The sequence below is a fragment of the Lynx canadensis genome, chromosome C1, assembly GCF_007474595.2.
Source record: "Lynx canadensis isolate LIC74 chromosome C1, mLynCan4.pri.v2, whole genome shotgun sequence".
Classification (NCBI taxonomy): Eukaryota; Metazoa; Chordata; class Mammalia; order Carnivora; family Felidae; genus Lynx; species Lynx canadensis.
In genome coordinates this window covers 82,653,643-82,679,194 of record NC_044310.1, presented here as the reverse complement: position 1 = coordinate 82,679,194, position 25,552 = coordinate 82,653,643, and the positions used below count along the sequence as shown (strand labels likewise).

Below are 25,552 nucleotides of genomic sequence, written 5' to 3'. Positions count from 1 at the left end.
TCTGTGTCTCCCTCTCTCTCTGCCCCACTCACACTCTGTCTCTCTCTGTCTCAAAAATAAATAAATATTTTTTAAAAAATTTAAAACTGACCATCACAAGCACTCACGCAAGATCACAGAGCTGGTAAATGGGAGAGGAAGAACTCACACGGAAGTTTGTCTAATGACAAAAGTCCTGCTCTTAATTACCCCACAGCATCATGGTTAGCAGATGCTAGGGTACTTTTGCCAGTTGGGCCAGACTACCAAACAGTCTGAAGGAAAGCTCCAGATGCACTGTCCTAGGACATAAGGGATAAGCTCCAGATGCACTGTCCTAGGACATAAGGGGTGACCTGTCACCCAGGTTGGGGAGAAGAGCTCCATGGACCTTGGGACTTCAAAAGTATGTATGCCCTGGAATGTGGTTAAACAGGCTGCAGGAATAACCTAACAGTCCTGTACCATTTTTGGCTCATTTTTTCTCTCCTGAAGCCAATATCCATAAGTCAGAACATCTAACCAGTGCCCTCTTGAACATTTATAGAGAGAATCTGATCCAGTAAATGCTAAATTCATTAGAGTGATAAATGCAGAATGGGTTAAAAGTACAGGGAACTCAGTTGTCCTTGTCAGTGTCTTGATCCAAGGGAAAAAATGAAATTTAAATTTTGCCAAAGGTTTTTTCTTGTGAAATAATAAGCCTTGCAGGATAGGAAAAGTCATTTCCATGGATCCGGTGGTGTGTTCAATAAAAATGCCTTGCATTTCTTTAGATAAGTTATTTTAGCAATGGATCTATAGAAAATAATCACAGATGTAAAGTTCCTTCTCTGCCTTAACCATGGTAAGTAGTAAAAAAGATCAGATTAGGAGTTAGTAAAGGGAGGATTTTAGACCTTATTGACAATAGATGTGGAACTCTTATCTGCCACATACATTTTCTGTGCTTTGTTTTTGATCTGCTTTAAAGATTTTGGTTTATCATATCTCCTTGAAATTGCATAGCACTTCAGGTTGTTTTTCCTGTGTCTTTTTAATAGAAAAATGAAGTGCTACAGAACAAATGCTATCAAATATAGTGGTATAAGAAGGGGGATGAGTGCTTATTTAAAGTTTGATATGTGGCATATCTATATCTATATCTATCTATCTATCTATCTATCTATCTTCTGTATGTGTGTGTGTGTGTATATATATATATATATATATATATATATATATATTAGATGAATCAAGTGTAGCTTAAACTACAGTCATCTTTTAATAGCTTTCAAGAAAAATTGTTTGCCATTAGAGTCTTCAAGTAATATTCAGCTATTTTCATGTAACCATAACCATTCCCTACCCCAGTCTTTCTAAAAGAATTACATGAATAACCACACATTTGTGTAATAGTTTCCACATTATAAATATACCTCAGGAGTAATCTTTTATCAGAAAATGAAGAAACAGTCCTATCCCATTTCATTTATAAAGCCGAAGCACTGTATATTAACTACCTGGAATTTAAATAGAAACTTAAGAAAAAAGAGGCCAAAGCAAAGGTAAGTCAAATGACTTGCCTAGCCTTCCTAGATAAATAAAATAATTTTAATGACGAATGATCTTAAACTAATCTGTGAGCAAAGGGCAAATCTTCAGGAGGAAAGAATGCTGGACAGGGAAAAATGTTTGATTTAATTTGAAGGGACAACAGTGGTCTATTCCTGGTTACACACTCACTCAATCTACAAGCACCTTCAGCTTTCAAATCAGATAAGTACCTACCTTATCACACATGACAAAAGTCATTCTTGAGCCATGCTTATTACTCTGTGTATCCACCAAGAAATACTCATTGCTCTTCATTTAACTATAAAATGAAATCTTACCTCTCCAGAATAACCCAGAGTTTGGGGAAGTAAATAAAATTACACTGTAAATTTTCCCCTCTGTTTATGAAATTGAGATGACTTATTTCTTCACTTTGCTTTGTTTTTACTTTGAAAAACATTAGTCTGTTATTCATTTTCTTTTCAAAATTTTGGCGGTTCTTTCCTAATTATATGGTTGTACATGCACGTTGTAGAAATTTTAGAAAATAAATAATGAAAAAATAGAATATCCACAGTCCTACCACCAGGAATGATCACTGTTGAGATTTTATAAAAATTGAATCATACTATACAGAGTTTTGTATCCTGATAGTTCATTTAACACTATTTTGATTACAGTCCAATACCGTATTTTTCAAATATTTATTTTAATGGCTGCATTGTGTTGTCTCTTCTAAAGTAAAACTCATTTATCCATTTTATTGGCATTTTGGTGTTCCCTCATTCTCTCTCTCTCTCTCTCTGCATTGACTGTTTTTGTATATTAAATCTTACTTTTTTAATGTTTCCTTATTTTTGAGAGAGAGAGAGAGAGAGAGGGAGAGAGAGCACAAGCAGCACAGGAGCACAGAGAGCCAGAGACACAGAATCTGAAGCAGGCTCCAGGCTCTGAGCTGTCAGCACAGAGCCCAACATGGGGCTCATACTCATAAGTGGTGAGATCATAATCTCAGCTGAAGTCGGGCACTTAACCAAGTTAGTCACGCAGGTGCACCTGTACATTAAATCTTCATTTGCATGTCTTAGTGTTTCCTTAGTATAGATTCAAAACTATTTTTCCAGAAATTGAGCATCCACCAATGTGTATTGCTTTTTTTTTAAATTTTGTTTAATGTTTATTTATTTTGAGAAAAAGACACAAATCATAGGTGGGGGATGGACAGAGAGAGGGGGAGACGCAGAATCTGAAGCAGGCTCCAGGCTCTGAGCTGTCAGCACAGAGCCCAATGTGGGCTCGAACTCAACAAACTCTAAGATCATGACCTGAGCTGAAGTCATGAACTAAGCCACCCAGGTGCCCCCAATGTGTATTTCTATCAAAAGATCACTACAAGTCCCATCTTTACCCTTGCCACATAGTCTAATTTTCTTAAATCTTTTACTTCTTAATAGACAGGAAATCATATGTCATTGTTTTAATTTACAGTTCTTAGATTAATAATATAGTTAACATTTTGGTGCTTACAAGCTATTTATATTTTTCTTTTTCCCAATTTTGTTATCCATTGTTTATGCTTCTATTGAAAAGTCAATCTGTTCCTTATTGAGTTGAGAAACTTTTTTATATAGTAAAGACCTTTTATTTGTTAAAATATTACCTTGGTTAATCATTTGCCTTTCATTTATTTATAATATTTTTGTATTATAGAAATAGCTGATTTTTTGTGGCAAAATACATCTTTTTCTTTAAAGTTTTTTTTTGTTTTTTACTTTTCTTAGAATGATCTCTCATATTCAAGAATTAGAAATATATGTATCCATATTGTATTTTAGTTTTGTGATGATTTTTTAATATGTGTTACTTTAATACAGTGGAAACTTATTTTTATTTATGACAGGAGGAAATAATAGTACCTGATTTTCCCTTTAACACTAGATGGACTTGTATGTGTGTGTATCCATGTTTCTGTATACTCATAGGTGTGCTTGGATGTGTGGTTTATGATTTGTGCTTAGTTATATAGTAAAGGTATACATTAAGGTTCATTATAATTTGTTATATACATTTTTATGTTGATTTGCTTATAGATTTTTTCATCTCAGAACCACATTATTTTAATGATTTCAGCTTTCTACTTTTTTTTTAAATATACAATAGGAAAAGTCCCTTCTTCTGCTAATAAGATTTTATAAATTTTTATTACTTAGGTTTGCCAGACCCCAATAAAAACCACATCTTCAAAGATCTGACACAGGACCATGGATTTTACACATCCAAAGACTTTTTGCCACTTGTAGCCAAAAGCAGTAAAGCAGGTATAGTGTTATTTTGTATTCTTAATGTTGCCTATTACCTATGTCGTTTGTGTATTATAAATCTATATTAAATCTTGACACAGGAGGTCATTGTTCAGAGCTCAAATCACTTTTGTTAACACCAACATAAATTTAAAGAAAGTATGATATAATAGTTTTCCAGGATCATCTATTTGTTTATTCTTCCAATCAAACATCATCATAAGGAATTTTCACTCTATTGTATATAGGTCTAAAGTGCATCATGTAAAATTGCTTCTCTGTAAGAGTCTTAAACAAACATTGGAAGATGTTCTTAAAAGAAAAGGCAGGAACTTCCATTTGGGAACTATTTTGTATTATATTATATATAATATATGTATATATTATATTTATAAAATACATATATTTTTAAATTTTAAAATAGGCCAAATTTTCACATAAAGCATCATTTGTGTCTAAAGAGGCAGAAAGACCCAGTTTCTTGCTGAACAGCAATTTATGAAGTTAAATGAAACACGTTGATAAACACCCTAGTATTTAGTCTCTGTGTAATACCATTTCATACAGCCCAAGAGAAGCAACCAGAAACTAAAGCAACCAGTCGGATACTTTGCTTGGATGAGTCATGGTCTTAGTGGTAAAGAAGCTACAATATATTCTCCAAAACCAGATCATCTAAATCCTTTAAACATACCTTTTCAAAGTCTTGAACTTCAGCTATTCCAACATCTAATTACATGTGAAAAGATAAAAACTTACATTTTTATCCACAATTTAAAAACAAGAAACTTCTCTATAAGGTCATTCTGCAGAAGTTTCTAGCTAAACATGTGTACCATCTGCACCTTCATCGTCCCAGGAGAAGGGGATCCTTCTGTACCTGCAACCCTTTCTAAGGAAGATCATAGTACATATAGCCTATATTTGAGAATTATAGAGGGCCATTATGTAATCCCAAATGCAAACTCTTCCAAGCAAAATGATTACAGTTACCGAGATTATAGGCCTATGCTATCCGTGGAGCCATTTCAAAAAATATAGTAATTTATCTTATCAACAGTCTTATTTAATCTGATAACACATGATACCTAACATATAGGGAAACCTGCATTTTACTTCTTTACAAGAATCTTCATATGGACATCAAATCTTCATAGACATGTCCTTAAAAAATGGACACTTACAAAGTCATATTTCTTTCATAGTTTTATTTTTCAAACAAAACCAGGGGAAAATTGTAAAGGATAAAAAAGTTCATTTTAACTGTTTCAAGAAAATAGTTGTTAAAAATTCTTCAGTTAGATAGAAAGCACTTATCAGCACATAAATTTTCAGAGTTTCCTAAATATATATATAGCAGGGCTATATGTTAGCAATCTTATCAGATAATATCTAAATGAAGTATTTTCATGAAGTGCTGTGAATTATGTTATCCCAGATGGTAAAGATCACTTTTCCTACTGATAAGCAGAAATGTAATGAATACCAAGTTAAAAATACATGTCATGATTTTGACAGAGTGTTTTAATTGATTGATTCCAGTTTGTTATGACCTAAACTCTCCAAAATGTGTAGCAGCTATCCTTCTAGAAGGAAAAAGGAAGTTAAAGGTAGTGACTATGAAATTACATATATGAGCATATTTTTAAAATGGGAATAAAACTGTCTTTCAATGAAGCAGAATAATTTGATAGTGACACTCCATCCTCGAAAACTGCAAGATGCAATTTTACACTGCTTTGAGTACAAGTATCTTTTGAGCTGTCATGCAGAAATGGTTTCTCTACTTGAAAATGGGGTTTTCCTTTCATCATTCAGGGATGTGCGCCTGTCACTCTCCATTGCCGTCGATACGGGGAGTCGTGATTGTACTCGGAGCTGGAGACACTGCTTTTGACTGTGCAACATCCGCTTTATGTTGTGGAGCCCGCCGCGTGTTCATCGTCTTCAGAAAAGGCTTTGTTAATATAAGAGCTGTCCCCGAGGAGGTAAAATGGAACCATCAGAAAATATGGAGTTGTAATGTAACAGATTTTAGGAGACGAAACTGTTAATGTTCAGTCTCCTAGTTAAATTATTAGAATGTTCTTGAAATTGTGAAATGCAAATTAAAAAAATCTGGGCTACCCATAGTTTTTTTTTTCTAATTCAGACATTCAAAGTAAAAGAAAATTATTTTATAATACTGATTTGGATAAAATGAAAAATTCATCTTTGTCAGTACATAAGTGCTTCTTATTGTTAGTGTTAGTATCTTTTGAAATGTATAGTATGTAACTAGTAACAGTAGAATATGCTAAGTCTTCATTTCCTGAACAACAGGCACTCATCACAAAATGTAGGGATAGTTGGAGAATGTGGTAATTAGAGACCTTTGGAATTCTATATAAGCCAAGTTTATAAGCTCCATTCAAAGTTATATGTCTTGGTCATACGGTCAATTCATTACGCTGGGAAGCCAATAGAACAAAGAGATTGCCATTTATTATTTTTTTTAAGAGCTCTGTTGTAAGCATTATTTAGAATTAATAATTGGTTAACTTACTAAAAATGACAGATTTAAAATGATTTCATCCTTACAAGTGACTGGTGACTAATCTTGGGTGAGGCATCAGCTGGGTACATTTACCATGGACTTCTCAAATTTTAATGCTATTAGGTAAAGATAATGCCTTTTAAAGGATATTAGTTCTGAGAACAAAAACAAAACATATTTGTAGAAATATAAATTACTCATTTTATCCAGATCAGTATGATGAATGTAATTTGCTTTAGAATGCCTTACTATATTTGGAGTCTCTATACCAGGTAAGAATTATAAGTGTAGTCAATAGGTGATTTGTCACATGTAGATTAACCACAATCCAGATTAATCTCACTAAGATATCAGAGTCCCCACTGGTTCATGGCTGGGTTTCAGACGTCAACTTTATTCTCTGGGCTTTCTTTTATCATTTTACCCATTCAAGCTTTTTTTCCAAAATCCGAGGTAGAGATGGTCTTATAATCTTGGGAGTTTTTTGTTTTGTTTTGTTTTTTTGGAGCACTATCTACAGCGTCAATTAATACAATTCCATTATGTTACAAATAAAAAGAAAACAGCCATACTGGAACAGCGATAGTGGGATGAAGTGACTTGCCCAAGATAAAAGAGGATGGAAGCTAATTTTATTCATCTTTGTGTCTCCATGCATAGCACAGAACCTCCACAAAGAATAAGTACTTGGCACATATGTTTTGAACTAAATATTTTAAATATTTTTCTTCTGATTCCAATGTCAAATAAGTTTTCATTAGAAAGGCTGCACCCTTAGAGTTGGAAGGGAAGATGACCCTGGACAGAAAGGCCAGTGTACTTTGTACTTTATCTTATAGTCATCTTCAACTAGAAATGAGTGGTGGCTGTTTCTTCCACCTTCAGTAGAATGTACACAAAAAATGAGACCAGGTAATTACTTGAGAGGGTAGAAGTAGAAATAATTTATCTATTTAATCAATCAATCGACCTACCTTTATTGAACATCCATTTGTGTACCAGGCATTGTTCTAGGCAATTTTAATACAATTGTAATACAGCTTGTACCTAGTGACAGAAGACACTTGATAAGCAAACAAATTAACTGTCACATAAATAGTATTTTGAAAGGTGATTAGTGCTATGGAGAAAAGTTAATATAGAAGTATAAGGAGTGTGTATTTGGGGAGAGGCTACAGTGGAAGAGGTGGCAGGATTTGCCATTTTAAATAGGGTAGTCCAGGAAGGCCTCTCTAAAAAGATGACTTTAGGGCATAGAAATGAAGACTGAGGGAATGTAGACATCTGGGAACAAAGGCATCCAGGGAAGGCAAAGGCATCCACCTTTGATTGAAAAAGGCCCTTAAACTTCTGAGAATATAAATAAATAAATAAATAAATAAATAAATAAATAAATAAGGTAAGTCAGTATGACTGGAACAGAGTAAGGCAGGACATTATGTGGTACACTGGGTGAGGTCTTATAGGCATTCATAAGGCCTTTAGTTTTTATTTTGTGTGAAAGAGGAAACCATTGGACTGCTTTGAGCAGAGAAGCACCAAGATCTGAGTTAAATTTCAGGGGCACCTGGGTGGCTCAGTTGGTTAAGCATCTGACTTCAACTCAGGTCATGATCTCACCGTTCATGAGTTTGAGCCCCGCGTTGGTCTCCATGCTGACAGCTCAGAGCCTGGAACTGCTTTGGATTCTGTGTCTCCTTCTCTCTCTGCCCCTCCCTGCTTGCATTCTGTCTCTCTCTCTCTCTCAAAAATAAATATTTAAAAATCAATCAATTAATAAATAAATAAATTTTAAAAGGACTGCCCTGTTGAAAATTAACGATGTTCGGGTCAGTAGCACGGAGGCTGTTAGAGGCTAATTGAAAGAGTAGGCTATTAGTCAATGGGACCACATTTTGGGACAGAAAGGATGAGTCCAGGCATAGTTTGGTTGTCAGGCCAGAGTTTCCTGGGCTGAACCATGGTTTCCAAACTGTTGAAAAGCAACAGGTCTGTGGAATAACAGGTAACACTGCAGTACAGTACTGTAACTGCAGTACAGCTCAGTAGAACTCAAGTGGCTCTGGGTCCTAATTAAAACTATAAAAACAAATGTGTGGATGTATATTATTGGCTTACAAGAAACCACATTTTTTATATGATCTAAGAACTTCTTCATGGGGCACCTGGGTGGCTCAGTTAGTTAAGCTTTTGACTTCGGCTCAGGTCACGATCTCACGGTTTGTGGGTTACAGCCCCGTGTCAGGATCTGTGCTGACAGCTCAGAGCCTGGAGCCTACTTCAGATTCTGTGTCTCCCTCTCTCTCTGTTCCTCCCTGCCTGTGCTCTGTCTCTCAAAAATAAATTAAAAAACCCTAAAAACAAAACAAAAAAAACCTTCTTGACTGTGAGCTCCATAAGAACAGGAGCCATGGTCAGCTCTCCTGGTTCCTTTGTTTCTTCCCCCTGCCTAGCGCAATGGTGCCACATATAAAGTCTTCAACAAAGAATTGGGAAATTAGTATTTTCTGGGGGAATTGGCATCCAGGGCTCCTAGCATCAAAAGAGCTAGTACTTTCCAGGTTAGATTCGTGTTATAGTAATAGGCCTTTGAAGGTTCATTTGGTAATTTTAAGTGAAATTCCTCAACATGAGAGAAGGAATAATATGTAACATATTTTCAGAACATGCATAGATTTTAGGGGTGTGTTATTGGCCAGTGCTCATGCTTTTTTAGGATTGGGGGTTTTAGGATTTAGCATTTCCAGAGGTTCTGATATTAATCCCTCCTGTCCATTACTTGGTTTTGTTATGTCAAAAGGGCCCTTGGCATGGCCAGCACTAGCACTTATGAAACTGGAAAGTCAGGAGGAAGTTCAACACTCCAAGACAAGGTCCTCAGGGAATATGTTCTAGGAAACAATATTAACCGACAAGAAGAATTTAATAGCATACCCAATTTCTTTGTATTTCTCCTCTTTCTCTTATGCTTTCTACCCCTAATGCATTCAATCTGCAACCACACTTGGATTCTTTAAAGTCAGCGAAGAATGAGAAAAATGGATATTTAGAGTTTCTCTCAAATATGAGTATCGTTTAATGGGTTTGGGCTCTTGGATGGAATTTGGGAATTACATGTATTTTTGTTGGTTAAGGTCCTCACCATAAAGCATGTCAGCATGCATATATTCTAAGCTTCAGTCTAATTCTCAGATGGTCATAGAGGGAGGACAATACAGAGCAATAGTGCTCTCATCCTTTAGTGACAAATATGAATTATTATTATAAAGGCCAGTTACATTTAACATTACATTGTTAGTAACAAAGAACAGTGTGATTGGATCCAGAAATGTTTTAATCTCCTAAAGTGGGAGGCAACACCCAATAGACTCAGCAGTGATAGCCATATCCCAGTTTTCAAATGCAGATGTTCTCAAATTTCCATATGCATCAGAATCACCTGGAAGGCTGGTCATACATAGCTTGCTGGGCCCTGGTTCCAGAGGTTCTGATTCCAGAAGTCTGGGAGGGGCCTGAGAATTTGCATTTTTAACAAGTTTCTTGGTGATGCTGAGACTGCGATCCACTGCTCTCATGTATCATCCATGTAGTTTCCAGCTGTCTAATTAGAGCCATCGGCAGTGTGCTGTTTTGGGGCGCTTTCCATCTTAGTTAAGAAAGCATTAATGCTACAGAATATAGGTTTGATGAAACAAAGATATGGAGGCATCATCAGCATATTGATGGAATTCTGATTCCAAATGTCTTTCAGTCTCCCTTGTGGCCTCACACATGCTAATAGGATGCTACTGACAAACTAGCACTTCTTAGCTGTGCGTCCTTAGGGAAACCAGCCAATCACTCAGCACTATCCTCTAAGAAGATGAGGGAAAATCTGTTAATAATTCCCCCAGTACTTTCTGCAAGCTTAAATAGGTGAGATTAAATTTCACAGGATACAGAATCCCCCAAAATGCTGGTATTAAAAGCCGCTGTTGAAGATCAGCTCGATAAACTGCCGAATGCTTTAGGCATTTGGGAAGTCCCTACAAGGAGGCATGAGTCATACGCAGCCGCCCTGCTTAGTATAAATTTCAAAGGATAAGGTTCGGGAAGAACTTGTAGTTCTTATTATTACTGAGAAGTATCACTTATTAATTATTACTGGTACAAAATTATTTTACTAGTATGATGCCACCCACCAATTTTAAGAATCTATTGTTCACATACTCAGTTTTTTAATATCAGGAAAACATGATAGATCTTTTAATTCTGTTATATTTAAAATGGGCTCTCCTCTATAGCACTCGCCAGTGCCCCTTGGCTTCCCCCCTATTCATTTGCTAAAATGTTAACTGATTTACCTTTGATATGCCTGTCTCCATATATTTTAGCTATTCTGGAGGTCAACTCTTTGGTAATTAATGCTACTTTATTATTTTTTTAATAATAAAATAACAGTGCCAGATTACCTAGTCTGTTAGTCAAAATCTGTTACTGCAACTCTGAAATAATGCATTTTCTTTTTTTTGAAATAATACATTTTCATGTGAAAGAATGCACTTTTTAGTTGACTCCTGAATACTATACAGCATACCCCATAATAGATCCTTTATGTAGCATGATCTGTGAGCCTCTCCTCAGACATTTTGAATATCAAATGATGACGTTTATGCTACATTCATTGACACTTTCATTGTCTACATCTTGCTGACTACGCATTTTCCTAGAAATAACTAATGCTTTCTAGTTTTTATTTAATTTTAAGAAATATGAACCTGGTACTGTTTTTAGAAAATAACCTCTATAAGCTGACAAATTTAATTTTACTTACTAAGGTGATGCTTATAGCAACTCTTCAATATTTGGCACCTGCATGTCATTTGAGTTGGTGTTCTTCATGGAAAGTAATCAGAGACCTGTTAACATGATTGCTAATATGAAGATATCTGCAAACAAACAAATAAATAACACACCCAATTAGCCCCAAAACACAATTAGTGGCATCTAGGGGCTCCCTGGTACTAAGATATTAAGTATACCTTTAATACTTTAATGATGACATGGGAATGACATTCTAAGGATCTGTGTGTGTTTACATTTTTGAAAAGCGTGAAATTTAGTGTCACGTGAGAAAGTAGAATGGAACAGTTGACAAGGAAGTGGCTAAAGGCTGGAGAACTTTGTTCTAGGTTACATATCCTAGTCTGAGAGTGCCCATCCGTAAAATTACTGTTGTAATTTATATGCTTCTTAAAGCTTTTTATATCCCCCAACTTCTGTATTTTGAACATTCAGACAAAGATGTCTGAATGATGTGGAATCTGGACAGGAAGGCTGTATCTCCTCATGAAATGACAGCAGCTCTATACTGAAAATTTTGGCCATCTCTATAAATATTATACTTGAAACAAGTTGCAATTAATGTATCCCCCGTTAGTTGGAAAAGTAAAATCTGCTACATTCAAGACATGGATATCAAAGAAGCCTGCAGGTGAAGTTGTCAGAATTCTACACTACATGTGAGAATTCAGATGGTGAGTGGGGAGAAAAAAAAAAAAAAGACTGTAAATAGGCCAGGAGACAACAGAAGCCTGTGCTCATCAAGATTACATACTTAAAATCTTAACTCAAAATGTTTATTTTTGAGACACAGAGAGACAGAGCTTGAGTCGGGGAGAGGCAGAGAGACAGGGAGACACAGAATCCAAAGCAGGCTCCAGGCTCTGAGCTGTCAGCACAGAGCCTGATGCGGGGCTCGAAATCCTCAACTGGAGGATTGACGCTCAACTGACTGAGCCACCCAGGCTCAGCTGAGCCCAAGCTTACTGAGCCCAAGCTTACTGAGCCCAAGCTCACCCAGCTGAGCCCAAGCTTAACTATTTTCAGTAATTCCAAGGAGAGGATGATGCCTACATTATATTGACTAGGAATATCTGAGAGCTGAAAACTATATATCTTTTGAAAAGGTTTAACAATCATTTAGGATTGGTATGCATATGTATGTATGTTATCAGATCACTCTTAAGCTTTATTACATAGTAATGTGTTGTTACTCTATTAACTTTCATGTGAAAGTTCGAAGTCCTTCTCCCACTAATAATATTCCTCTCAATTTCCACTGTCTTCTTTTCTTGTCTTATCCATTGGAAATATTAAAAAGTAATTTGCATAATTTAAAAAATATGCATGTTGCTCAGGCACAAAATTCAAAACAGAAAAGTAAATGAATAACATTCCTGAATTAATATAAAAGCAAATAGGGGCACCTGAGTGACTCAGTTGGTTGAGCAACCAACTTTGGCTCAGGTCATGATCTCACGGTCTGTGAGTTCCACCCCAGCATTGGGCTCTGTGCTCACAGCTCAAAGCCTGGAGCCTACTTTGGATTCTGTCTCTCTCTCTTTCTGCCCTTCCCCCTCATATTCTATGTCTCAAAAAATCAGCATTAAAATTTTAAAAAAATATATAAAAGCTAATAATTGTCATTTTTTAAAGTAATTTTTTTTTCTTATAAAAAGGTGAACTCACTGGTGCCTGGGTGACTCACTAGGTTAAGTGTCCAATTCTTGATTTCAGCTCTGGTCATAATCTCAGTTTGTGAGATCAAACTCCACATCAGGCCTTTGCATACAGAGTCAAGCCTGCTTGGGATTCTCTCCCTCTTCTCTCTCTGCCCCTTCTCCCACTCATGCATGTGTACTCTTTCTCTCAAAATAAATAAACAAACATTTTTTTAAATGGTGAACTCATCCTCCAAGATCTGCTCCAAATGTCATTTTTTTTCTTTGCAAGCTTCCTTAGTTTTTTCTTAATTAACCTCTTCTTCCTGTGAGATCTTACAACTCTTTATACTTCCTATATTACAGCACTTGTCACATAGAATAGTTATTACTTTATACCCATCTCACAAATTAAAATGCAAGCTCCTTCAGATGGATTGGTTCATTCAATTTGTATCTGAGTCAAAGTATAGAACAATGCTTGATCCAAGGTGTCATATCAGGGAATTGTGATGAATAAATAAATACTTTCGTGGCATTGAAAATCTTATAGGAAGACTTTAAATGAAAATGAAATACTCAAAATATATAATTTATACATACATACATACACCTCAAAATTACTACTGATGGCTTTTAAAGAAGTATTTTACTTTTAAAGGTTTAAAATATCTCACATTACAGTATCAACCTAACATTAAAAGTAGATTGAAAAAAAAGTTATTTGTTCCTGGTCTTCAGTCTTTTAAAAGATAGCTAAGAATTCAAAAAAAAAAAAAAAAAGGAAGAAATCATAACCAAGTAATATAAGAGGTAAAATGAATAAAATTTATGAAATCAGAGATGATTAGAAGATGAGAGAGGATCCTTGTTTGAACAGAATTTACATAAAGAGGGATTTCACAATTGAAGAGGATACTGCAAAGGCACCAAAGTTACGCAGAAGATAATTTTGTGAGATACTGCGACAGCAGCCAGACATGCTTGACTACAGCAAAAAGTAAGACGAGGAGTAATAAAAGCTAGTTAGAGTGAAGAAAATCTCGTCAGTCATGAATAGTATTTAAAAACTCTCCTCTTGTAAGAAAGGATGTATTTTATGATCTCTGTGCAAATGCATTAAAGACTCTAAATTATCCCATGCATTGCATTTCTGGCTTTTGCAGCTCAATAGTGTCACAATAAAATAGTTAAGGGGTAATTGTGTAGTATAACTCTCACATGGAAAAATGTTTCTCTCTGTTCAAGATTCTTCAATTTTAAAAGCTTAAAGTGAAAAAAACCGAAAAGACTGTAACATCATAGTAGGTACTAAAAGGAACCTCACCTTGTGGTTTCAGCAAACTATTCTTGCCAAAGAAAAGAATAATTGCAGAATTCTAAGAGTAGTAAGCCTATCAGAATTGTTCCACTTTCCACCACTGACTGTGAACCTATATAAACTAAAAAGTGCAAATATGTTAAGAACTGTTTAGTAAGGGGTACCTGGGTGGCTCAGTCAGTTAAGCATCAAGTTCAGCTCAGGTCATGATCTCATGGTTTGAGTTTGAGCCCCACATCAGGCTCTGTGCTGATGGCGGAGAGCCTGGAGCCTGCATTGGTTTCTGTGTCTCCCTCTCTCTCTGCCCCTTCCCTGCTTGCTCACTCTCTCTCTCTCCCAAAAATGAATAAACATTAAAAAAAAAAAACTGTTTAGTAAATTAAGGAAGATGAGATCAAGAAAGGGTAGACAGAATTTACTGCCTCTATCTTTCTTCATGACCTCAGTAACCAAATTGACCAGAAGATTGGATTGTGAAATCAGACTCACACCAATGAGAGATAAAACCTGCATCAAGCTTTCTTAACAAGTTCAAAGATCTAAATAAACAAAGAAGTGTGGGGTAAACAAGGAGAGCTTCAAGACCACCAAACACAATTTTCCAGGCCCCATCTTGGTACATCAAGATGTACTTCAACCGAGATTAATGTGGGGTCTCTAAACAACATCAGTAGCTCCATCACTTACACAAAAGGATGCTGATTCAACTATAAAACATCTCCAGTTTATACTCAGTTACATAGTTTATATGACTCTTCACAGAGATCCATGCCCCAAAAATCCAGTTCCCACTTTTTTGTGTTTGTTTTATTATAGCTATCCTAGATTAGCAGGTAGATCTTGCCAAAAGCATTCTACAGGTAAGGGCTCTCCCACTCGAAAATGCTGACCGATCCTTTGTTTCCCAGTACCATGTTTACAGAGGCATTTAACCAGGTCTCTTTCCTTCTTTCTTTCTTGAAATAAGCTCCTTTACCTCCCTACATCTTTCCTCACCCAAGGGAGATAATCTATCATATACTACGATCTCCCTGTAGCTAATCCTTTTCCAGTAACTGCTTCCTACTCATTCTTCAAGATTAGTTCCTAGAGTACCTTTTCCAGGCTTCCCTTTCTTGTTGTGCACCACTGCTGTGCAGAATGCCATTTTATCTGCCATTACTGTACACTGTATTTATATGTGTTACCACACTGAATAGGATTGCTGATTTGTCTGCATCTGTGAGAGTCTTGAAAGCAGGGATTATTTTATTAGCTATAACACCTAGCACCATTTTTTTTTTTTTTTTTTTTTTACAAAATAGGTACTCAATAAATGTTTGGTAAATTTATGGATGAATGGAACTCTCATTGTGTGGTTATGAACATTTCTGGTGTATCCAATACTTGATCAGTGAAGAAATAAAAGAATATTTTTTCAGGATTATCACTGACCAGAGCAGACCACCAAAAGCATTTGATTTGAAATTCCTTCTCTAGGTCCTCACATTCATATAGAATTGATAACTTGTTAAATATCTAGCTATACAAGGGTAATCTTTACAAAGAATATTATTTCTTCATAGTGTTTCTCAAACTTTATATTAGAATATAATGTATGCTGGGTTTGAGTTCTCATTATAGTTTATAACCTATACTTACTTTGCCTATACGCAATCTAAAAATGAGTTGACATCATACTTTTAATTGTAGTAAATTAAGTTGTTTCATAATTTCCACAGTATGATACCTGTAATATTAATCAGACCAAATCATCACATTACATAAAGTTAATCATTCAAATGATCATCATTACTGCATGCTATAGCACTCTATTTTTATTTCACTCAGCATCAACCATGTATCCTCCCTGAATATGGAGGTAAAAATCAAAGCTAAGAAGGTTTTTCTTATTTTCCTAATGTCATGGGAAAAGAAAGTAACAGTTTGTTTTATTGAACCTCAAAAATGAAACCTTACAGGTGTTTCCTCCTTCATTCCCTTGGGTAATTATTGGTGGAGATAAGAACAAGAGAGGCTTATATGTTTGTTTGAGGTACCAATTATCCCTCATGAGAACAGGCACCATTGAACAAATAGATAAATATGTGTGCCATGAACAGAAGTTTTCATATACCAAAACTACAGAGTTGCTGATTATTAATGATCATTAACATTAGGTATTAAAAAGCACTAACACTGACATCTGTGAACTACTTAGCACAGAAGGCTGATTAATTTGGACAATAAAATATTAAGACCCACTGCATGAGTTTGGTCACTCTGGCCCCTCATTTTCTCATGGCAGTGTAACTGACAGCTGAGAAAGAACATCATTTACTTTTTATTTCAACCTCACAACATACGATGCTGTGGCCAGGTAGCATGTCTACTGTATGCCCAGTGTTATACTTGCTTCAGGATGGGTGTTTAGAGGCCACTGAGTCCATATACTACTAGTTGGTTGTCCGTTCTTTAACTTGAATGTCCTCCGGGTTTTCATAATAGTCATTCTTGGTAAACAAAATGTTATTAAAAGTCTACTATGTGCTAGTCATTTTGATGGGGCTGAAATTCACTTGATGTCCTTCCATGTGGCATATTGGCTAGAGTATATTCTGATTTGCCAGGCATCTGTTTGACATTCATCTGCTTGTATTCATCATTTGTTAAATACTTTAATATCACTCCTTGACCCTGGGGATAGGAAGTTAAATAAAATATTCTTTCTGTGTTCAACGAGTTTTTTAAAGGGTTTTACTTACTAGCAAATAAATTTATTTTAAATTCTATCTTAATTTTCCATTTTTAAATCTTGAGATTATGTGTTCTGTGTCTCTACTATCCACTTTATGAAGTAATACTTCTTTGTTCTAAACTTAAACTTTCTCTGGATTCAAGGAGTTGCCATTAGTTCATTTACGATATTGAGTCCCTAAGTCCATCACTTGGTTTCTATATGTCATAATTTTATTGTACTTCAAAACTTACTTAGAATAGGAAGCTTGATTCTCTTCTTCCCACTGAGGGCAGCCTTTATCAGGCCAACTCCTTGACCATTAATTTGCCTTTGAGTAGATCCTTTCCTGTTCTAATTAACCTTGTTTTGAGATTGAACAACTAGAACCATCCAAAGCTCATTCTTTCAAATATGCCACAATTGCTGTCTTTGTAGATTAATGAATATCACCCAGGATTTTGTTCAGCCATATCAGGATTTTAACCAGGTTTTATTATTCCTCAGTATATGTTTGGTTTCTCTGAACCTCAGGTTTTCTTCTTAGCAAGGAAATAATGCTTCTTCTCACATAGGATTAGTTGTGAGTGCAGCAAACAGCAGAGTGCCTGAGGTTGGGTGCTAAGACTGTAAATCATGATTGATACCCATTCATGTGTTATTGGCTTTTTGAGCCACAATAAGGAGAAAAACTTGGCTTGAAACTTAATACTTAAAAAAATAATAACTGATATATGTGTCATAAACATATCTTCTGTGTGAAAATTAAAATGAGCCATATGTAAAGCACTTAAAAGAATATCTGTTCTATAAGTATTTATTTATTTATTATCTGGCTAGACAGATTTCTTAAATAGTGAAAGTAAATTCCTCTGTTGCCCAGAAATAATTCAAAGGATATATCACTTGACACATGACTTTACGTACTTTGAATTCTCATTTTCCTAATACTTCCCTGTTGACTGAGATAAATCTTATCATCTCAAAAAAATGTTACCATCTTAGCTTTTCTTTTCCCAATATCAGTACTTTCCAAATAAATACATATGTTAAAGTGATATCTTCCTATCTTTCCTTTAAAAGTTTTTCCATCTCTGGGGTGCCTGGGTGGCTCAATTGATTGAGTGTCCGACTTCAGCTTAGGTCATGATCTTGCAGTTCATGAGTTCAAGCATCGCGTTTGTCTCTGTGCTGACAGCTCAGAATCTGAAGCAGGCTTCAGATTCTGTCTCTCTCTCTCTGTCCTTCCCCCACTTGCACTGTCTCTCTCTCTCTCAAAAATAAATAAATGTTAAAAAATTTTTAATTAAACATAAAAGTTTTTCCATTTCTTGCATAAAATGAAAAATCTAGCTACTTAATAGCAAAATGGCAAGAAATGGTATGATTTATGTCTGCTGCCCAGTAGTATACTCTTACACATTTTAGAGAATATAAAACGTCAAAGTTCAAAAGCAAAATTTCAGAGTAATCTTTTGTGGGGGCCAGTGTTAATACTCCTCAACTTTTGTGCACTGTTAGATATCTGTCACAAATACTGAATATTTAAATACCAGCTATCAACGCTAGTGCATATGGGAAATTATGATATGAGCTGAGGATATATTAAAATACAGTTTCCTTGTGCATAACTGTATATAGCTTTTAATCCCTCAGAAGTCAAAACCATGGTAAGAATACTACTAAAGCATGTTCAAGCATTAAGTCATTGGTAGTCATTTTTTTTTAATTTTGATTTGTTCGCAGTGTCCAATTTTGTTTTTATTTTTATTTCATTTTATTTATTTATTTTTAATTTATTTATTGTTTAATTTACATTCAAATTAGTAAACATATGGTACAACAATGATGTCAGAAGTAGATTCCTTAATGCCCCTTACCCATTTAGACTATCTCCCTTCCCACAACCCTTCCAGAAACCATCTCTTTGTTCTCTATATTTAAGAGACTTTTATGTTTTGTCTCCCTTCCTGTTTTTATATTATTTTTGCTTCCCTTCTTTCTTCCCTAGTTCATCTGTTTCATATCTTAAATGCTTCATATGAGTGAACTCATAGGTTTATCTTTTTAGGACTGACAAATTTTTCTTAACATAATACACTCCAGATCCATCCATGTAGTTGTAAACGAAAGATTTAATTCTTTTTGATTGTGAAGTAATACTCAATTACTTTATCCATTCCTATCGATGGATAGGAATCCATCTTTATCCATCTTCTTTATCCATTCCTATCGATGGGCATTTGGGCTCTTTCCATACTTTGGCTATTGTCAATAACACTGCTATAAACATTGGGGTGAATGTGCCCCTTCAAAACAGCACACTTGTTTCCCTTGGATGAATACCGGGTAGTGCAATTGCTGGGTTGTAGGGTAGTTCTACTTTTAATTTTTTGAGGAACCTCCATACTATTTTCCAGAGTGACTGCACTAGTTTGCATTCCCACCAGCAATGCAAAAGATATCCTCTTTCTCCACATCCTCGCCAACATCTGTGGTTGCCTGAGTTGCTAATGTTAGCCATGCTGACAGGTGTTAGGTGGTATCTCATTGTGGATTTGATTTGTATTTCCCCAATGATGAGTTATTTTGAGCATTTTTTCATGTGTCAGTTGGCAATCTGGATATCTTTTTTGGAGAAGTGTCTATTTGTTTCATGTCTTTTGCCCATTTCTTCACTGGATTATTTGTTTCTTGGGTGTTGAGTTTGATAAGTGCTTTATAGATTTTGGATACTAACCCTTTATCTGATATGTCGTTTGTGAATATCTTCTCCCATTCCACTGGTTGCCTTTTAGTTTTGCTGATTGTTTCCTTCACTATGCAGAAGCTTTTTATTTTGATGAGGTCCCAAATACTTCATGTTTGCTTTTGTTTCCCTTGCCTCTGGAGATGTCTTGAGTAAGAAGTTGCTGCAGCCAAGGTCAAAGAGGTTTTTACCTGCTTTTTCCTCTAGGATTTTGATGGCTTCTTGTCTCACAGTTAGGTCTTTATTCAATTTTGAGTTTATTTTTGTGTATGGTGTAAGAAAGTGGCCCAGGTTCATTCTTCTGCGTGTCGCTGTCCAGTTTTCCTAGCACCACTTGCTGAAGAGACTTTATTCCATTGGATATTCTTTCCTGCTTTGTCAAAAATTAGTTGGCCATACATTTGTGGGTCCATTTCTGGGGTATCTATTCTGTTCCATTGATCTGCGTGTCTGTTCTTGTGCCAGTATCATAGTGTCTGGATGATTACAGCTTTGTAGTATAGCTTGAAGTCTGGGATTGTGATGCCTCCTGCTTAATTTTCTTTTTCAGGATTGCTATGGCTATTCGGGTCTTTTCTGGTTCCATACAAATGTTAGGATTATTTGTCCAACTGTGTGAAGATTGCTGGTGTTATTTTGATAAGGATTGCACTGAATGTGTAGATTGCTTTGGGTAGCATCAACATTTTAACAATATTTTTTCTTCCTATCCAGGAGCATGGAATCTTTTTCCATTTTTTGGTGTCTTCTTCAATTTCTTTCATAATCTTTCTATAGTTTTCAGTGTATAGATGTTTCACCTCTTTGGTTAGATTTATTCCTAGGTATTTTATGGGTTTTGGTGCAACTGTAAATGGGATCAATTCCTTGATTTTCTTTCTGTTGCTTCATTGTGGGTGTATACGAATGCAACCGATTTCTGTGCGTTGATTTTATATCCTGCAACTTTGCTGAATTCATGAATTAGTTTTAGCAGTTTTTTGGTGGAATCTTTTGGGTTTTCCAAATAGAATATCATGTCATCTGCGAAGAGTGAAAGTTTGGCCTCCTCCTGGCCAATTTGGATGCCTTTTATTTCTTTGTGTTGTCTGATTGCAGAGGCTAAGACTTCCAATATTTGAATAACAGTGGCAAGAGTGGACATCCCTGTCGTGTTCCTGACCTTAGGGGGAAAGCTCTTAGTTTTTCCCCATTGAGGATGATATTAGCAGTGCATCTTTAATATATGGCTTTTATGATCTCGATGTATGATCCTTCTATCCCTACTTTCTTGAGGGTTTTTTATCAAGGAAAGGATGCTGTGTTTTGTTAGATGCTTTCTCTGCATCTATTGAGAGGATCATATGGTTCTTGTCCTTTCTTTAATGATGGGAAGTATCACATTGATTGTTTTGCAGATATTGAACCAGTCCTGCATCCCAGATATAAATCCCACTTGGCCTTGGTGAATAATTCTTTTAATGTATTGTTGGATCTGGTTAGCTAGTATCTTGTTGAGGATTTTTGCATCCATGCCCATCAGGGAAATTGGACTATAGTTCTCCTTTTTAGTGGAGTCTTTGTCTGGTTTTGGAATCAAGGTAATTCTGGCTTCATAGAGAGACTTTGGAAGTTTTCCTTCCATTTCTATTTTTTGGAACAGCTTCAAGAGAATAGGTGTTAACTCTTCTTTAAATGTTTGATAGAATTCCCCTTGAAAGCCATCTGACCCTGAACTCTTGTTTTTTGGGAGATTTTTGATTACTAATTCTATTTCTTTACGGGTTATGGGTCTGTTTAAATTTTCTATTCCTGTTTCAGTTTTGGTAGTTTATATGTTTCTAGGAGTTTGTCCATTTCTTCCAGATTGCCCATTTTATTGGCATATAATAGCTCGTAATATTCTGTTATTATTGTTTGTGTATCTGCAGTGTTGGTTGTGATCTCTCCTCCTTCATTCTTGATTTTATTTATTTGGGTCCTTTCCTTTTTGATCAAACTGGCTACGGGTTTACCAAATTTGTTAATTCTTTCAAAGAACCAGCTCCTGTTTTCATTGATCTGTTCTACTGCTTTTTTGGTTTTAATAACATTGATTTCTGCTCTAATCTTTATTATTTCCTGTATTCTGGTGGTTTTGGGTTTTATTTGCTGTTCTTTTACCAGCTCTTTGAGTTGTAAGGTCAGGTTGTGTATCTGAGACGTTTCTTCCTTCTTTAGGAAGGCTTGGATTGCTGTATAGTCCCCTCTTATAACCACTTTTGCTGCATCCCAAAGGTTTTAGGCTGTGGTGTTATCGTTTTCATTGGTTTCCATGTAATTTTTAATTTCCTCTTTAATTTATTGGTTAGCCCATTCATTCTTTATTAGGGTGTTCTTTAGTCTCCAAGTATTTGTTATCTTTCCAAATTTTTTTCTTGTGGTTGACTTCCGAGTTTCATAGTGTCATGGTCTGAAAATATGCACAATATGATCTCGATCTTTTTGTACTTGTTGAGGGCTGATTTGTGTCCTAGTATGTGATCCATTCTATAGTTGTTCCATGTGCACTCGAGAAGAATGTGTACTCTGCTGCTTTAGCATGAAATGTTCTGAATGTGTCTGTTAAGTCCATCTGGTCCAGTGTGTCATTCAAAGCCATTGTTTCCTTGTTGATTTTCTGTTTAGATGATCTGTCCATTGCTGCAAGTGGGGTGTTGAAGTCCCCTACTATTATGGTATTATTATCAATGAGTTTATTTAAGTCTGTGGTTAATTGATTTATATATTTGGGTGCTCTCACATTTGGAACATAAATGTTTATAATTGTTAGGTCTTCTTGGTAGATAGACCCCTTAATTATGATATAATGCCCTTCTTCAGCTCTTGTTACAGTCTTTATTTTAAAATCTAGATTTGCTGATATAAGTATGGCTACTCCGGCTTCTTTTGGCAACCATTAGCATGATAGATGGTTCTCCATCCCCTTATTTTCAATCCGAAGGTGACTTTAGGTTTAAAATGGGTCTCTTGTAAACAGCATATAGATGGATCTTGTTTTCTAATCCATTCTGTTACCCTGTGTCTTTTGATTGGAGCTTTTAGACCATTGATGTTTAGAGTGAGTACTGAAAGATATGAGTTTATTGCCATAGTAATAGTTGGAGTTTCTGGTAGTGTTCTCTGGTCCTTTCTAGTCTTTGTTGCTTTTGGTCTTTTTTTTTCATCTTTTCTCCCCTCAGAGAGTCCCCCTTAAAATTTCTTGCAGGGCTGGTTTAGTGGTCACAAACTCCTTTAATTTTTGTTTGTCTGGGAAACTTTTTATCTCACCTTCTGTTTTGAATGAGAACCTTGGTGGATAAAGAATTCTTGGCTGCATATTTTTCCAATTCAGCACATTGAATATATCCTGCCACTCCTTTCTGGCCTGCCACGTTTCTGTGGATAGGTCTGCTGTGAACCTGATCTGTTTTCTTTTGTATGTTAAGACTTTTTTTTCCCTTGTTGCTTTCATGATTCTTTCCTTGCCTGAGAATTTTGTGAATTTCACTATGATATGCCCAGTTGATGGTTGGTTTTTGTTGAATCTAATGCGTGTCCTCTGTGCTTCCTGGATTTTGATGTCTATGTCTTTCCCCGGTTAGGAAAATTTTCCACTATGATTTGCTCACATAAATTTTCTACCTCTTTTTCTCTCTTCACCTTCTCGGACACCTGTGATTCTGATGTTATTCCTTTTTAATGAGTCACTGAGTTCTATAATTTTTATTTCTTGCTCTTTTGCCTTAGTCCCCTGTTTTCTTCTGCTTCATTATTCTCCATAAGTTTGTCCTCTGTGTTGCTGATTCGCTGCTCTGACTCATCCAACCTTGCCGCCATGGCATCCATTTGAGATTGCAGCTCAGTTTTAGCATTTTTTATTTCATCCTGACTAGCTTTTACTTCTCAGAAGGGGATTCTAATCTATTTTCAACCCCAACTAGTATTATTATCATTATTGTAAATTCTGGTTCAGCATCTTGCTTGTATCTGTGTTGATTAAGTCCCTGGCTGTCAATTCTTCCTGTTCTTTCTTTTGGGGTGAATTCCTTTGTTTCATCATTTTGTAGGAAGAAAAGGAATTAATAGAGAAAAAAATTAAAATTAAAAAATTAAAAGCAACACAAGGAAATAAAATAAAGGATGCTAGATCCTAGGTGTGTTTTGCTCTGGTTGTTGAAAGAAGCTTGATAGATTAGATAAAAAATGGAAAGATAAAAAGAAAAAATGAGAAAAAAAAAAGAATTTAAAAAGGAAGACTTTTGAAAATAGGAAAAATTAATACAGTAAAATAGAATAAAATGATGTGAAAGTAAAATAGAATTTTAAAAATTTACAAAAATGTAAAACATAGATTAGAAAAAAATAAAGAAAAATATTTTAAATAAAAGTGGAAAATAAGTTTTTTTCTTTTTCTGTATTCAAAAATAGGAAAAGAAAAATTAAAAAGAATTGAATGAAATGACCAACAGACAGAATGAAGTACGATTGAAAGTACATCTGTTTTCCCATAGAAGTCAAGCTATAAAGCACTTTATAGTCCATATACTAAGCAGGTGGAGAGACTTGTGTTTTTCTAGAGGCCTTGACAAACCCTAGTCAAGTTGGGCAGGGCTTAGTGTAATACCTTCCTTCTCCACTGGATGGTGCTGCTTAGCTTACCTGGATGGATTGCTGTGGCATGTGTAGGTGTGTATGCGCATGTGTGGGAGGGGTGACCAGCTACCCAGTCTCTAGTATCAGAACTCTGTGCTCTCCATGTCTGGCAATCAAGCACCCCTCCTTTGTCTCCAGCTTCCATCCACTCCCTGCTTCTACACTGTCTGTGACCAAGCTGTCAGGCTGCCAGGTGGCACCTCCATCCTGAGTTTTATCTCAGATGTGGTTCTGTTTCCCAACCCCTCACTTCTGAGGAACTGCAGCTTTGACCTGCTTAGATCTTCTGGGGGTGGGTCTTGCTGAGCAATGGCTGGGTGCCAACCCACTCCCAGAATTTCTCAAGACTGTGCTGCTGCCAATGACCAGAGACTGTGGCTGGGTGGCAGCCCACCCCAGAAAAGTTCACGCAATCTTGTAGCACTAGTGCTTCAGGGTTTATGGAAAATCACAACACACACCTAGTGCCAGGCTTCCCACTTAAGGTCCTTGTTCCAACACCAGTGAATGTGGTTGTTCTCTGGGGTCCTCTGGGACCTTTGCCTGTGGGCAGGCTGCACAGTCTCTACCAAATGTCCTCTCAGCAGGGGAACTGCCTCTCCCTGTGTGCCCCAAGGACCCTTGGAGCTCGCTCTCTGCTCCTTGGTATTCGCCCTTCCCACCAGAGCTCTGCCAGATATCGAACTGTGGAGTTTCAGACTCTGCATTCCCCTTGTTTATAGAGTCTTAATGGAATTTAACCGTCTCTTTTCTCCTTTCTCCCCTTTTTTTTTCAGTCCCTGCAACTGTTCCCACTTTTCCACTTTCTCTGTAGCTGCTTTTGGTGGGGGTTGCTTTTTCCATACTCTCCCCCCATCTCCTTCCTCTCTTTGCAAGCAAAAACAGCTCCCTACCCTCCATGACTCCTCTCTCCCCAAGTTCACCTCTCCATGCTGCATACCTGCTGAGTTCTGTGGTTCAGTTTGTCAGATTGTTGTGTTAATTCTCAAATCAGTTTTTTAGGTGTGCAGGATGGTTTCGTGTTGATCTGGCTCCATTTCAGGGACAAGAGATGCAAAAAAACCTTCCACCATCTTAGCCCCTCCAAATATGGGGTGGGCTGTTCCACCATCTTAGCCCCTCCAAATATGGAGGAATTTTTTAAACAGAAAATAAATAATCCCAATTTTGTTTTTAAATTTGATGCCAAATTTTCCAAAAATTATATGAGATTATCTACAGAGAATAATAGATACTATCTAAGTATTAAGAGACATAAAAGTAGAATGGGACAAAATAGA

General features: G+C 36.1%; 1 protein-coding gene across 1 annotated transcript in view; it reads left to right on the top strand.

Moving 5' to 3' along the window:
• Positions 1 to 25,552, top strand: part of DPYD (dihydropyrimidine dehydrogenase) — an 863,978-nt gene that overhangs the window by 383,288 nt on the left and 455,138 nt on the right. Inside the window, 2 exon segments of the mRNA XM_030327163.1 lie at positions 3,726 to 3,833; positions 5,634 to 5,803. Of these exon segments, the coding sequence (XP_030183023.1) occupies positions 3,726 to 3,833; positions 5,634 to 5,803 (278 nt within the window).